The 14395-nt window shown below is 53.4% G+C and overlaps 1 protein-coding gene across 11 annotated transcripts in view; it reads right to left on the bottom strand.

Moving 5' to 3' along the window:
* Positions 1-2796: 2796 nt before the first annotated feature.
* TRAK1 (trafficking kinesin protein 1) overlaps positions 2797-14395 on the bottom strand; it is a 125184-nt gene continuing 113585 nt past the window's right edge. For 9 of the 11 annotated variants that reach the window (XM_086720530.1, XM_025912926.2, XM_025912927.2 and 6 more), the window contains 2 exons: positions 8486-8588; positions 2797-5562 (listed from right to left, as the gene is read on the bottom strand). In XM_086720530.1, coding sequence (XP_086576656.1) covers positions 4764-5562; positions 8486-8588 — 902 coding nt within the window. In that variant the 3' untranslated portion in view covers positions 2797-4763. Of the gene's footprint in view, positions 5563-7640; positions 7732-8485; positions 8589-14395 lie in introns of all 11 variants that reach the window. The other 2 variants (XM_086720532.1, XM_086720533.1) reach the window with 1 other exon arrangement.

The raw sequence follows: 14395 nt of genomic DNA, 5'->3' as shown, positions 1-14395 counted from the left end.
ATAGTTTACAAGACCTATGCTATTAGGGTGTTTCCCACCTTTTCAGGGTTCCTTGAATCTTTTTGAAATTTTTAATGTTTATTTTTGAGAGAGCAAGAGAGTATGCCAGTGAGGGAGGGGCTGACAGAGAGGGAGACAGAACCCGGAGCAGACTCCAGGCTCTGAGCTGTCCGCACAGAGCCCGACACAGGGCTTGAACTCCCGAACCGTGAGATCATGACCTGAGTCGAAGTTGGGACGCTTTAACCAACTGAGCCACCTAGGCGCTCCTTTTCCCCTTTTCTTTTTTTCTTTTAAATAAGCTCTATGCTTAACATGGGCTCGAACTCACAACCCCGAGATCAAATGTCACATGCTGTACTGACCCCTGAGCCAGCCAGGCATCCATCTTTTAAAAACAAATTCTTATTTGCTTTTTCCAGAAACACAGGAAAATGACTTGTAGACACATGTCAAGCCCCTTTATCTTAATCCTTTAGCATCTCCTAAGAAATGGGACAAGCTTTTACATAGCTACAGTACAACTGAGTTCATGAAATACTGATTCAGTATTTTTAAATACACCCAATATTCAAATTCCTCCGATCATTCCAATAGCTTTTATAGCAGGTGTTCTAGTTCAGAATCATGAGTGGCATTAGTTGTCTATATTCTCCTTTATTCTGATATAGTTCCTTGGTCTTTCATGACATTGACATTTTTAAAGGGAACAGGTACATGGTTTTATAAAATGTCCCGCAACTTGAGTTAGCCAATTTGTCAACCTCATGATTCAGGTTTTGCAATTTTGCCAGAGTTGCACAGAAGTGATGTGTGCTTCCCAGCACGTCACCTCAGGAGACACCTGATGGCAGTTTGTCACATTTGGTAATGGTAAATTTAACGACTTGAAAGTGGTGCATGACCGGTTTCTCCACTGCAAAGGTACCTTTTCCCCCTTTGCAAATTAATACACACTCTGTGGGAGAATATGTGCGTAATTATTCTATCGTTTTGGCATTCGTTGTTAAGATGAGTTAGTTTTATGGTTGCAAAATGGTGGTTTTTCTAACGCTACTGGCCCTTTATATCAGTTACCCTACTACTGTAAGGAAGGGCCTGGAAAAATGCATCCTAGGATCCTTTTCCCATTCCTCCTCAACATCTTTTCCCTCTGCTTGGAATGCCCTCCTGCCACCCCACCCGCACCCCGGGGCAAATCCTGCCCATCCTTGAAACCCAGATCCAGGGTCACCTTGTCTCAATGCCTTTCTTGCCCCAGCTGGGCAGATAAAGCCCTTCTTCTGCCTTTCCCCTTCAAGCAAGGTGGGTGCAGCTGTCTGGCCTCCTTGAGCCCCTTGAGACAGGGAGAGACTGGGCAGGCAAAGCTCCTTCCCAGGGCAAGACTCCCTACCAACTCAGCCTGGCCCTGCACAGTGCTTCTAGAACTTTAGCCCCAGAATCACCCGGAGGGCTTGGTAAAATACAGACGCCTGGGCCCTACACAAAGGATTTCTGATGTACTACCCAAGAAACTCACTGGCTTAACAGGTTTGTTTGTCCCTCAGATCACATGCCAAATGCGGGTTGGCACGGAGTCTGGTCTACATGGTTCCTCAGCAACCCAGGATGATGGAGGCCGTACCAACAGGTGACACCATTTCGACCTGTGCTTCAGGGGAAGGGGAGGAGCATGGAGAATTGTGCATGGATCTCTCTCTGCTCACAGCCCACAGGCCAGAACTAATCATGTGTCTTGTCCACGGCGGAGTGGCCAGGAAGCAGGGGGGTTAGACGGACCATTTGGTGAGTGCCCTGGTTTCCCTGTCGCAGCTGGGCAGGCCACCTTTCCACTTCCCAGACACCCCAGATGCTTTCCGGCCTTTGCGCCGGCTGCTCTCTGCCCACAGGGTCTTGGGCCAGATCTCACATTGTTGAATCAAATGCCACCTTCCTGGAGAAGCCTTCCTTGATGGCCCAATGTACACTTCCCTGTAATTCTCTGCATGGCCCTTATTATGCCATGTTAGAACTGTATGTTCACTCTACAGGGGCAGAAGCTACTTAGGTCCCCGCTACCTAGAACAATGTCTCACACAGTAGATACTGAAGATAAATTTACTCAGCCAATTAACATTTATACCAATTAACATAATATACCAGAGGTATATTACTGTTCACATTTTACAGGTTAAAAAAAGCCCCAAAGGCCCTAAGGGGCCTGCCGAAGGTCACACCGTGACCGAATGGTAACATCTGATTTAAAATCCACGTTGCCACCACCCACGACTATGTTTGCCTGCATAATTTCACTGCTTACACATACTGAGGCAGCAGGTTCAGTCTTGTCCTTTTTGTCCCAATTCTCTGATACCCCTCTGCAATCCCCGGTCTTTAGACATGTCTTAATTCTGTGGAGGGCAATTTGGTGACCTCTATCTAGGAATTTATCTCACTGATGGGCTCCCATATGTGGAAAATTACATATAGGCAAAGGTTTTTTTCATTATAGGGCTGTGATAGAAAAGGCGGGAATTAACTCCATCCCCAGCCCTAGGGTACTGGTCCACAGGAGTATGAACGTGTTCATCGTGGGTACGTCAACACGGTATAATGTAGGGAATTCCCTGGAATGTAGGGAAGCTCTCGAGGTTCCAACTGGAAAGTTGTCTAAGGTGTAGTATTGTGTGAAAGGGTGGCTGTAACAGTATGGACAGTATACGGCTTTCATTTACTCGCCCCAAAGAGCTGAACAGCTTTAGGTGTCCCATAAAGAGATCTCCTCGATGAAAAATGGAATACAAGTCAGAATCCGAGTGTGGTTTCCATCATTTGAACTTATTTTATTGATATTCATTAGAGAAGGAAATTGTATTTTTCGATGCATTACAACACGCTTTTTTGGTAGTGGTTGCACAAGGTCGATCATGAACTATACTAAGTACTGCGACCTCCGAATTGCCGATTTTTTACACTGGTATTTCCTTTGGGGTGATGGGTGGCTCCTCTCTGAATACACAAAGTGGTCCATTCAATTCGTGGTTTTCATACTCCTTTGTGGTTCTACCTACTGCTTTAAAATACATTCAAATAAAAAAAATCTCCTTGCAGTGAGTGCACGCATACAACCCACACCTTCGTGTTCTGAGAATAAATACTCTAAAATCGGACGACTGACGTTTGCTCCTTTGAGACTTTCTCAAAGACGCTTCAGCGGGCGTGGGTTTCCACTCACTCAACTGGACACACTGGGGGAGGGGGCGGGGAACAGGGGACGGCAACGCGACACCTTCGTCTGCACGGGATGTTACCCTTCTGCAGATGGCTGGACCAAAGGACCACGGAACCCTGAGGGACGGCGGAGTCCTCAGGTTAGAATAAATAAGTTACCTGCTTGGCCTGGAATGCCACAGCCACGCCGGAACCGGAAAGGAGAGCGCATGTTTAAAACACAGCACGCACCAATAAATAAAAGGTCCGAACTTCATCAGCGCCACCCACAGGACCAGGCTCCCTTGTTCACGCACGGTTCTTCCCACAAGCACCTATCTTCTCCTAAACAGCGGCACAAGGAGACACAGGCCCTCACGGGAGAGGGAGAAGATACGTCTGAGACGTGAGGGCCCAGGGTGTGGGCGCCGAATGCCTGCGTGAAGACCACATCCGTGAAGACACGCGGACCAGTCTCGGGGCGTCCCAGGAAGGACTGGAACCAGCAGACTGCCACAGCCCCCTTTCTCCCGTGAACTGGTTTCGTATTACGTACGGGTGGCTGGGGTTGCTTTTACTTTCACTGCTGACAGCTTCCACTCCCAGCCTCCTCCCCCCACCCGCTTTCCCTTTAATCGCATTGTTAAACGTGTCGTCTCGGGGCTGGGACACGGGGTCCCCAAGCCCCGCCGCTCTCTCATCAGCGGTTCGGTATGAGGAAAACCGTACGGTGTCGGTGTCCTGGAACCACGGGACGCGGACTGTGACGCGCCATCTAGTACCATTACTTCCCTGCCTATAAAAAAGACAGACAACGGAACCCTCACACAGAACACACGGGGGCTGCCGCAAGGGGCGACGGGAGCGTGGATACATTCTTCCAGGTCAGACCTGCGGCCTGACGAATGATTACGGGACAGCGAAGGGCGACTGAGGTCGAAGGCATGGAAAAAGTCCCACCTCAAAAAAAAGAAGCGACTCTCCGTTGAAGCAGAGGAGTGAAGGTCTCGAGGAAGCCGGGCCGCCCCTGAAAGAAAGAACAGCCCTGCGCTCCCGAAAGCTACATCAGCTGCGTGGGGCCGCAGCCCGAGGCTCCTGCCGCGCTTCCGGGGCGAGCGAGGGGAGGCGCCCAGAGACACCGGCCGGCAGAGGCGCGGTGCCCCGTGCCGGCTCGCGATGCACAGCGCTGAGAGCCACAGATTCACTGGTTTCCTATCCATGGGATAAGAACGACTGGGGGGGGGGGGGGGTTCAGTGCTTCTCAAAGGAGAGGAGGAGAAAGGGCCGCCCGCCTGCCCCTGTCCCTGGCCGCACAAAGTCCCGGTGACAGCAGTGACAGCCAGGGCCCTTCCCGTGGGATATGGAGGAAGGGCAGGGCGGATACAAGTCTCCAGGTCCTATGTACACACTGTACAAAGTCTCCACTCTTCCCCCATTAGGCACGAGGTTGATTTGTCTAGCTCAAGACGGGAGGGGCGGAGGGGGAGAGAGGGAGAACGCGCAGTGCAGTGGGGGAGAGAGGGAGGCAGGAGCAAAGACGGGTCTCCTCCAGGGGATGGGCCCCCCTCCCGTCCTCACCGGAAGCTAGTTTGTTTGGGGAGCTTAGCACCCATCAAGATGCCCGAGGTGAGAGTCACGGGGGCTTTCATCTGCATGCTGGACCCCACCATGGTGGGGAAGCTGCGGTTCCGCCGGATGCCGCTGTTGAGCTGCAGCCCGCCGATGGCACTCGTGACCGTGGGGCATCCGAGAGGCAGGCCCTCGGGGACCAGGCCCCCGGGGACCAGGGCCTGGGCTGGGCCCGGGGGCCCACAGAGGAGAGGTCCCTGATCCTCAGTCAAGGTGGGGACGTGGGCTCGCCCTGAGTTCACCACTTTGGCCACGCCAAACCTCCTGACTTTGTCCACGAGGTTGAGGTTGGAGACGGACACGTCTGTCTGGCTCTCGCTGCTCCGGACGTTCTTCTTCTCCCTCACCTCCCTCAGGATGGAGCTGGCCGGCTTGGAAGCCAGGAAGTTGTCGTAGGGAGGGCTCGTGCACTTGAACTCAAAGGAGGGCGGGGAAGACGTGGGTGTCTGCAGAGGCGAGTTGGGCGGGGTGGAGGGGATCACCGCCATCCTGGGGGTGTAGGAGTGCAGGAGGGAGCCCCGGCCGGCCCTGTCCCAGCTCTGCGGGTCATATACGGCCGCGGAGATGCCCCGCTCCTTCAGCAGCCACACCAGCCCCAGAGACGTGCTCATGGTGGTCGTGGACTCGCGGGTGTTAGTGAAGGACTCGGCCAGGCTCAGTCTCCGTGGAGTGCACGGGGTGGCCACCGGCGTGGACTTCAAGTGGCTGGTGCCGCCACAAGCTGGAGTTGGAGCCGAGTTAAGGCTGATAAGAAAGGACAAGAGGTCATTCATCAGAAAATGCCCACGAGCCCCCACGAAAAGGTTCGTGGCCAGTCTCCCGCAGGAGTGCAGGGAGGACCCGCCCAGGCTCCCCAGATGCCTCTTTCTACGTCTGTTCCTCCCTCCCGCCCCTGGGGGCCTTGGATTCCCTTGCGTGGGGGCATGGTTTAAAGTTAACAAGCTGCACGAGTCCCTTGTCTCAGCCCCGGAGGGTGGGGACAACTGTCCCCTTGGCAGGTGATGAAACTCAGCCTCAGAGGTTAGGTGGCTGATTCAGTGTCACGCTCAGCTACTGCGTGGAAGACCCAGGATTCGAGCCCAAGTCTGGGTGACCCCAAAGATGGGGGGTGGGGGAGCCCTTCAGCAGAGAGGCTTTCTTTCCCTACCCCATTACTCAAGTTCCGGTGTTCCTTCCTACTGACTACTCCCGAGGTAAGAAGTTAACCGGGACTCGGGATCCGAGAGCTTACCCCCAGGAATGGCCCCAGCAGGTGGAGAGCCCGTGGGTGAGGGGGAGACAGGCTGAGGGGTGTGCATCACAGCAGCAGCACTCCCCGGCCTCCTGACTCCCACTATAGCGCCCTTCCCTGCACCGTGCTTCCCCCTTAGTCCTCCTCCCGTGGTTGCCGATTCCACCTCCGTGAGTGGAGTTATGGGGTCAGAGGCAGCCGTGTCACGTACTATCAGGCCTGCATCTATGGACCTATCTAGAAAAAGGCTCACGGGAGGCGCGACACCTGTGTCACCAAAGGAAAGCAGCAAGATTTCTCCATCCACTTGTGTCATGCTGGCTGAGGACCCACTATGTTCCAGAAGCTGGAGTCCGGCAGTAAAGGGAGTGAGGCCAGCACAGTATAACAGGGGCTGCAGGGGGAAAGACGTTGCTGTCTGCTTAAAAATCAGGAAAGACCCTCTCTTAACAGCTGGTGCAGGGATGGGGCCAGGCCACAAAGGCATGGAGGTCCTTCACAGTTGCCGGCTAAACCCCTAAGGGCAGGGCAGCCCACCCCGGTACCTCCCCGGGGCCATGGCAGGGGCTGCAGGTACCCCTTGGAGCAGGCCAGCTGGGTGGGCCCCAGGAGCTGGGGGAACAGAGCCCTCTGTCCCCAGCCTGGCAGAAGGAAGGCCAGATACCTTGGGCAAGACACCAAGTAGGGGTGTGGGCAGGGAGGGGCCTCGCTCTGGAGCAGGTCCCAGGAATGACCTGAGCAGGGGCCTTCTGCTGGGGGAGGGAGGGTTCACAAGCACGTTCGAGCTAAGGCATCGTTTGGCTGCACACTGGGGTGACCTTGCCACTGGCTGGTCAGCACAGGGTGAGAAACCCAGAACAGGCCCATCTTATGCAAGCTAAGGGTTTGGGATGCTGGCGGGTCGGGAGCACTCAGAGAAACACAAGATTAGAAGCCACAGCAGATTCCTAAGGTTAAGAAATGGATTCTCCAAAAAGCACAAGTGGAATTCTACAAAACTGGTCTACAAGCAGTAGGGGGCAAAAACATGGGGGACTTAAAATCTAGTTTACAAGGCCATTCTGAGGAAGATCTTTCATCTGGTCTCAAGCTGCCATTCTTCCAAACCCAGGCAAAAAGCCTTCTCTTGCTAGTGAACGCCCAAGACTTTTCTGTCCCTGATGAGGCTCCGTGGACCCCGAGATGGGGACAGGAGTGCTGTTTTGAGTCCTACGGCTTAGAAGATCACCAGGCACCAGCCTCTCCCGGGAGAAGCCCCAGAGCGTGGTAAAAAACCTAGAGCTCTTCCAACATCGGGCTACGGGTGGGGATGCCGGCTTCTCCAGAGGCAGGAAGGGAGTCAGAGAAGACAAGCTCAGATGTGGATTCCCTTTCTGCTGAGAACTTCGGTTAGGCCCATATTAGTGCCGGCACTCGGCTCAACTGAGCATTTAGAGGGGTTAGGGGCATCCACTGTCAAGGCCACGTTAGCCAGGCACAACCACAGAGACACATCCACGCCTAAGTCCTGGGTTAGTGGCGGCCACGCGTGCACACACAGCTCCTTCCAGGTGGCCCTGCCGGGGGCAGGCACCGCTGGCGGTGTGCTCACCCCCTGCCTCGCCTGTGGGCTCATTCTCTGCCCTACATCTCCTCTCAGCTCGACGGGGCATAGGGCCGCTTCGTCGTCCTCCTCACATGACCTGCGGAGAATTATTCATAGTTTAAGGTGTTCCCTGGGGCGGCTCCCTCCGAGCTGGCCCTGCTCGCCTCCCTCCCTTCCAGCTTCACCTGCATTCGCCCCGGGCCTTGCTCGACTGCACCATACAGAAAAGGGCTGAGGGGGTCACCTCACCCCGTGGAGGGAGACCGTTTTCTCTTTCACTAGAAGCTGTGGAAGGCCTGAAACCAAGCCAAGCAGACCACCCCAGGCCATACAAGTCCTCCTGCCAGACAGTGTCAATCTCTATCGCTTCTGGAAGGCACCGAAGGAAAATGGGCCATGCTGGGCACACGGCTGGGTCTTCGAGTCTTATCCTTTCAGTCGTTACACTGTGGCTGTGGCAAGTGGTTCCTGCAGTCTATTCCAGAGGCACGCGGCCTCCACTCTGTGAAGGAACCCCATGCTCTACTGACAGACTTTGGGACAAAATCCCAACGGACGTGGCTTTGCTGACTGTGGAAGCGTCAATTTCGGCTGGTTAGGGAGGGACGCGGCCAGCTAAAAAGGCACCTAGAGTCTGGGTCCACGTCTCTCTGTGCTGGATCTGAATCAAAAAGGGCCTCAACTCAAGAGGGAAGATGGGACCCCAAACAGCAGGTGCTACGAGACACCTCAGCTGGCCCAAGTTGGTTCTGAATGAGCCTCTCTACTTCGGCTTTTCTTGCCAGTAAGCCTTGCAGGAAGCGCCCCGACCTCACCCCATCCTTACCCACCCCGGGGCCGGGGTCCCTTACCTTGGCGTGACCCGCGTGAGCTCATCTGAAGGATGCAGGATACGACATGTGGTGAAGGTGAAGGTGGAGTTGGTCTGTGACATGCACTTCCCAGGGTGGTGTGCTAAATTGGGGGAGGGGGGAACAGAACATATTCCTCGCATCCAAGTAAACCCATGAGAAAGTTAAAATCCCAGCATGGCCCTCAAGGGACAGAAGAAGCGATGAGCTACCTTGTTAACCGGATCTGGGCAAGGAAGGTGTAATCACATGTTCTGGATCGAAGGTGGTCTTTCAAAAATAACCACACTTTTGAGCACTGGTTTGCAGAGCATCAAATTGCAGCTTCCGACCCAATCCAGACAGGGTTCCCCATCAGCGTTCTTTGGCCAGTAGTGGATCCAGTTTGAAGAGCTAATGAGCCCTTGGGGGTAATCTGGTTTCCCTCCTCAGGGGTCAGAATCAGCTTCCTTCTTGTGGTGTTTCACACTTCTTTTTACTGGCAAACAGGTGCCAAGTTCTGCCAAGGAGAGGGGAGAGGCGTGGGGATGGGGAGGGGCCTTGCCACCCAGAAATGGGGCAAGGCCCACATGGCTCCCTTTCCTGTGTACACGGAAAGGGGCTCGGGGGAGCTGGCTCCACTACTGTCTATGTGTGGTCCGCAGGGTGGGAGATGGGATGTCAGCTGCCCCAACAACAAGCTGGCAAGACTCCCAGAGCCCAGGGCTGTCTTTAGCTCCAGGATCAGGTGCGGTTTGACACACACCAGTGCGTGCGGCCCCCGTCCCCCGGGCCGCTTTCTTGCCGTCTCTAGGATGTCTGATTTCTAATGAAAGAGAAGTTGTCCTCAATGTATTTCCTTTTAAAGCGCTAAGGGGCTGTTGTTAAGGCAGCTGAAGACTATGATTTGGGGCAAAGTAAATCACAGAAGCATTAGGAACATGCATCAGAAAGCTGGCGAGTGGGAAGTAATGAGTGATCGAGTCTATGGGAGACATCATGATTGTAGAGGTCACCCTCGTTCATAACTCAAATGCAAAAAAAAAAAAAAAAAGGAAAAGGAAAAAAAAAGATGCTGCTCTGGATAGCATGCACAATGGCACAATGGCACAATGCGGTAGTGGGACGACCCCCCGCCCTGCCCGTCCCGACACCCCTCTAGCAGCTCAGCCCCCAGAGACCTCTTGGGGGAGGGGGAACGCATTTGGTTCTCAGAGGCCATGAGCACTCCAAAGATTCAAAAGGCCGCGAACTAGAATCTTCTAGCTCATTCTGGCAAGTTTTCCCTTGGGTTTGACAAAAAGGAAAACAAAACAGAAGAGATTGGTGCCCCAAACCTACAGATCCACACGCAGCTGACTGGGTCTTAAAAAACAAAAAAATAAAAAAAACAAAACAAAAAAAAGCCCAGAACCAGATGAAACAAAAACTGTCGGAGACAGGCAAACTGAAGGCAGGCAGGACAAGGCCAGAGCACAAAAATGGTGGCAGGGACTAGAGGCGCAACGTAAGACTGCTGTGCCCCGATTATGATGGTCCGACTCATCTCTCTGGGTCGAGGCAGGCGCCCGTGGCCCCTGGAGAGGCAGCCAGCACTCCGGCCACCAGAGCCAAACCTTAACCACGGGCAGCACCGGGCAGAGCAGGAAGGGGCAAAAACACACATGAAAACAGCCTTTATGAATCTTTCTCAACCGATAAATGTGACGGCTTAGGAACCGGGCAGGGTAACTGGAAAATCACGGCCAACAAAACAAAAATGGAAGAAGCTATGAAGAAAAGGCAACCAAACAATCACGATTCTCTGGCCACAATAAGATCTAGCAACAAAAGCAATAAAAAGCCTGAGAGAAGCATCCCAAATAACAGGTGTGAGGGGTTATTTGGGAGGGAGGGAGGAAAGAAAAACGTAGGAAGGAGAGGTAACGAAGAAGACACAACAGTGGAAAGAGAGATCACCTTAAAAACAAAAATCAAAAGCAAGGCTGGCTTTAATTAGGAGTGGACCCCATTTAAACACGGGAGATTATCGAATCAAAAGGTCCCAAAGGTTCGCTCCTCTCCCCCCACCACGTACTGGATCTTCCCTTGCGACACGTGGTGTAAGATGGACATTTTAGAGACATGGTGGCATCAGCAGAAGCAAAACCCATCTGACACAGATGGGTTTGGGGACAGGAAAAGGCTGCTAAAATTCAGAAGTCATCATTTCCCAGAAGCAACCGATAGGAAGATCAACAGGAAGGAATCAAAAGTGCCAAGCCAGAGGTTCGGCCCCTCCGAAATACCACTGGGACGCCTGGCCCCGCTCTCCGCGCGTCACCACTGCCTGCCGGGCTGCTGCAGCGTTTCCCTTCCTTGGGACACAACACAGAGACAGTGAGTCGCCCGAGGCCTCTGGTGCTCCCCACGGAGCAGCCACAGGCTGATTCCCAAAGCCCTGCCTGCGGGAGAGCAGTTCCTCCAAGAAAGAGGCACAGGATGCCTTCTCGCCAGCAGGGGCAGGGGCTCAGGGGGAGGGCTCCCTCCTGGAGTCCCCTGGTCCCCACGGGACACCAGAGCCCTGCCTCAGCAGCTGTGTGTGCACCTCCTGCTGCCCACCCGGGGCTTCCGAGGACAGGGTTGCTTGGATTTAACACTCCGAGTTCCTGCTTAAATCCTTTTCCTCCTCCTCAGTCTGGGCTGCAGGGCCGCACAGCCTTGCTCGGGGACAGCACCACGTGGGTTATTCACACCGACAAGGGCTTCCCTCGAGCGTCCTCTAATCCCTCGTTATTCACATCTGTTCCTTCTCTGCCAGGTTCTGACATGGCTACAAAATCCTAATCTATCAAAGGGGACCTTTAAACTGAGTTAATCCTTGTTATTCAAGATCGTCTACACTGGTGAACTACACGCAGGGGGCCAGCGTACACATTCGTTTTTCTGCAAACATGCCTCGTGCAGGCACACCCCCTTGGCCAGCCGCAGGTCGGGGCACGGAAGGGCTTTCCGAGGGCAAGAGCTACCCTGCTCACGTGCTCTCTGATCCGTCCGTGCTTTCTGCCTAGAGCAGGTGCACTGGGTAAACGGTCTGACGGGCTGTGCTCCTCTGGAGGGGATAAGGGTGGCAAGGACTGACGGCGAAACTGGGCGCTCGGGATCTCGCCACTGCAGCTAGTGATGGGGCCCACGGTCTCCGGTGAGCTGGGGCTTCCTCCCTGCGTGGCCTTGAGACAGCACTGAGGATTACACAGACCTGGGTGATGGCTGCTCGGTAGACTGTTTGGGCCGCCCGGGGACGGGCGGGAAAGCCCACTGCTCTCCCCGTGGCCGCCTGCTCTAATTGTGAGGAGAGCAAAGGGTCACTCTGGCGGGGACATGAAGCGTGACCAAGACTCTGCCGGTCTCCCACCCGTATGATGTGATCTGTACACAGCGACCCGTGCATTTCAGTCAATCCAAGTGGTGCTGTCCTTCCCCCCACACCGCGGGCTGGTAATGTGCTGGGGAGAACAGGAACTTCCCCTCTAAGGGTCATCATGGCACCCAGTCCTTAAAAGAGCCCTCATGTGAGCCCACACAGATGCCAAAAACTATACCTGCACCTGGAGGTTTCTAAGGAGTCACCAAAAACACACCAGGGCAAGGCTGTTTCAAAGGGGATTTCTGAGGACGGAGAAGCCTAGCCATGCCACACACCGGAGATTTTCTTTTTTTTTTTTTTTGCTAACATGAATAGCTTAAAAATCAAAATTATAAACACATCTCCGGATCCTGGAAAAAGAGGACTCTGCCTTTGTGATGCACTGAAAGCTTCCGTATGCTCTTCCCCACTTTCCATGGGAAGAGGCCAAACCTACGTAAAGTGAACAAAATGCCTCCAATGTTTTCCTTTTCTTAATTTGAACACATAGCGTGTGAAGTTGCTGTCACACAGTTCGGATCTGCTTCGCAATTTCTATAAACTCATTAACCAACGCACACGCCCATGTTCTCTCTCCCACCTGCCCCTACAGTTCCAGTAGCTGCCATCACGTCAACAGCAGTGCCCACGGGCCAGCCTTTTCTATCCAAGAAAAACCAGACCCACAGAAAACAGAAACCATTGTCTATGCAGCTTAAAGGCATGGCTTGAGCTAAATCCTAAGAGCATCAGCACTTTTCCTTGGTTTTGCTTTTACCTTTTTACTAGCTCCTAATGACTGTTACTTTTTGTTCAAGGAATAATCACATTTGGGGGAAGGGAAGGAGGCGGACATGTCTGCCTGTCAGCTGCTTGCCCATTAAAAAAAAAAAGAAAGAAAAGAAAGAAGGGGCAAAAGGCAATGCTTTCGAATTCTTCCTAAAAGACTTAAAATGTCAGGGCATAGGAAAATGCTTTAGAGACTTCTTTCTGTCACTTCTTTATATAACTCTGCCCATGATTTTTTCTGGGAAAAAAAAGTTTCATGAGTTCCTGTGGGAAAAGCTCCATAAATCTTTTGTGTGCCCTCTGTTTCATCATTAATATAAATACTGTGTCCAGGGTTCACGTGGCTCTAACAAGCGTTTTCCTCTGGAGGGTGGGGAATCAACAACAGTTTCTGATACGGCAGTGCATTTCCTCCCTTCTTAAAAAAAATAAAAGTGATTTTAAGCTAAATGGTGTTACAGGGTGGTATTTTTTAAGCCCTTAGCTCCAGGCTTAACATGGGCCCCCGGAAGGCTGCCTCTTGAGCATTTCTTCAACATAGCCCCTCGTCTGTCCCTGCAGCTCAACAGAGACCTCCAAGCCCCTGTCGCAGACCCGGGCCTACAGGCACCAGGAGGTTTCTATCACAGAGATTTTTAATAAGCCACACAAGATCTTTTTCTGGTTTCTGTACAACTTATTTTTGGATCCTGCAAAATTAAAATAATTAAAAGCCCGTTTTTTTCCCATTGCGCCAGGCTATTCCCTGTTTCATCTAAGGAGTATGTGATTTAACCGATGAGCATTCTCACAGCTTTTCATGCAGAGAGGGGCAGAAATTCCTACAAGTGGTCCTTAAAATACCCTCTGGAGAAAAAGGGATTTTTTTTTTTAAAGAATTGTGGTTAAAATGTCGAAGGGGCAAAATGCAAAAGTCTCTTTGGATCCTCTGGGTGCTCACAAAGCTCGACCCTAGACCTTGTCCTCTCGTCCTTCCTTCTGTGGCAGATGCCCGCGGGGGTGGGCAGCTGGCCTGACTTAAGCGGCACCAAGAGCGTCCCAGCTAAGTGCCTTCCAAGCCAGTTCAGGGGCGCACTTCCCCCTCCCACCACTAGGTGGTGCAGCCGGACAGCTCACCCCACCGCTAGCACCCACCCCGGAGCTCCTCCGCTAAGTGTCAGCAGCCTGAGCACCCCCCTCAGCCGTCTGTCTGCGTGGGTCCCCCCCAGAGCACGGGAAGGCTCCCCTATGGTTTTCAGAGGTGAGGCTGCCGTCCGGAAAGCACTCCCGAAGCGCAGGCGTGTTCAGCAAATTGTAAGCAGGGTTGACTCCAGCTGGCGGTTTGGGGAGGAGTCAAGGACCTCACTCTTCATGTTTCCACCTCCTGGTAGCCTCTGGCCCTGTTCCGTTCTGGTCTAATAGGTATCCCGATGCAAGAGCACCGGGCCTTCCTTAGTATTGCCTAACACCAGTGGGTCTGAGCAGACCGCCTGCTCTGTGCACAAGGAGCAAACTCCTGTAACCGCTCCAGAACGAAGGTTGGGTTGGTCACGTGTCATCAACTCTTTCCGTGGAGACAGAAGGGACCTTGCCTACACCCGAAGTTCTGTGAATCGAAGGAACCGGGCTTCCCTTCCAGACCCATCAGGCTCCCACGGCCCACTCTCCCTCAGGACCCACGTGGGACCTGGGGCAGAAAGGACAGGAAGGCGGGCCTTTATTCAGGCTCCTGCCCCACGCATGCGCTGAAGTACTACTCAGCGGGCCCCACTTCCCCT

The sequence above is a fragment of the Puma concolor genome, chromosome C2 (assembly GCF_028749965.1).
Source record: "Puma concolor isolate L17-30 chromosome C2, mPumCon1.1.hap2, whole genome shotgun sequence".
Lineage (NCBI taxonomy): Eukaryota > Metazoa > Chordata > Mammalia > Carnivora > Felidae > Puma > Puma concolor.
This window is presented reverse-complemented; position numbering and strand designations above follow the sequence as displayed.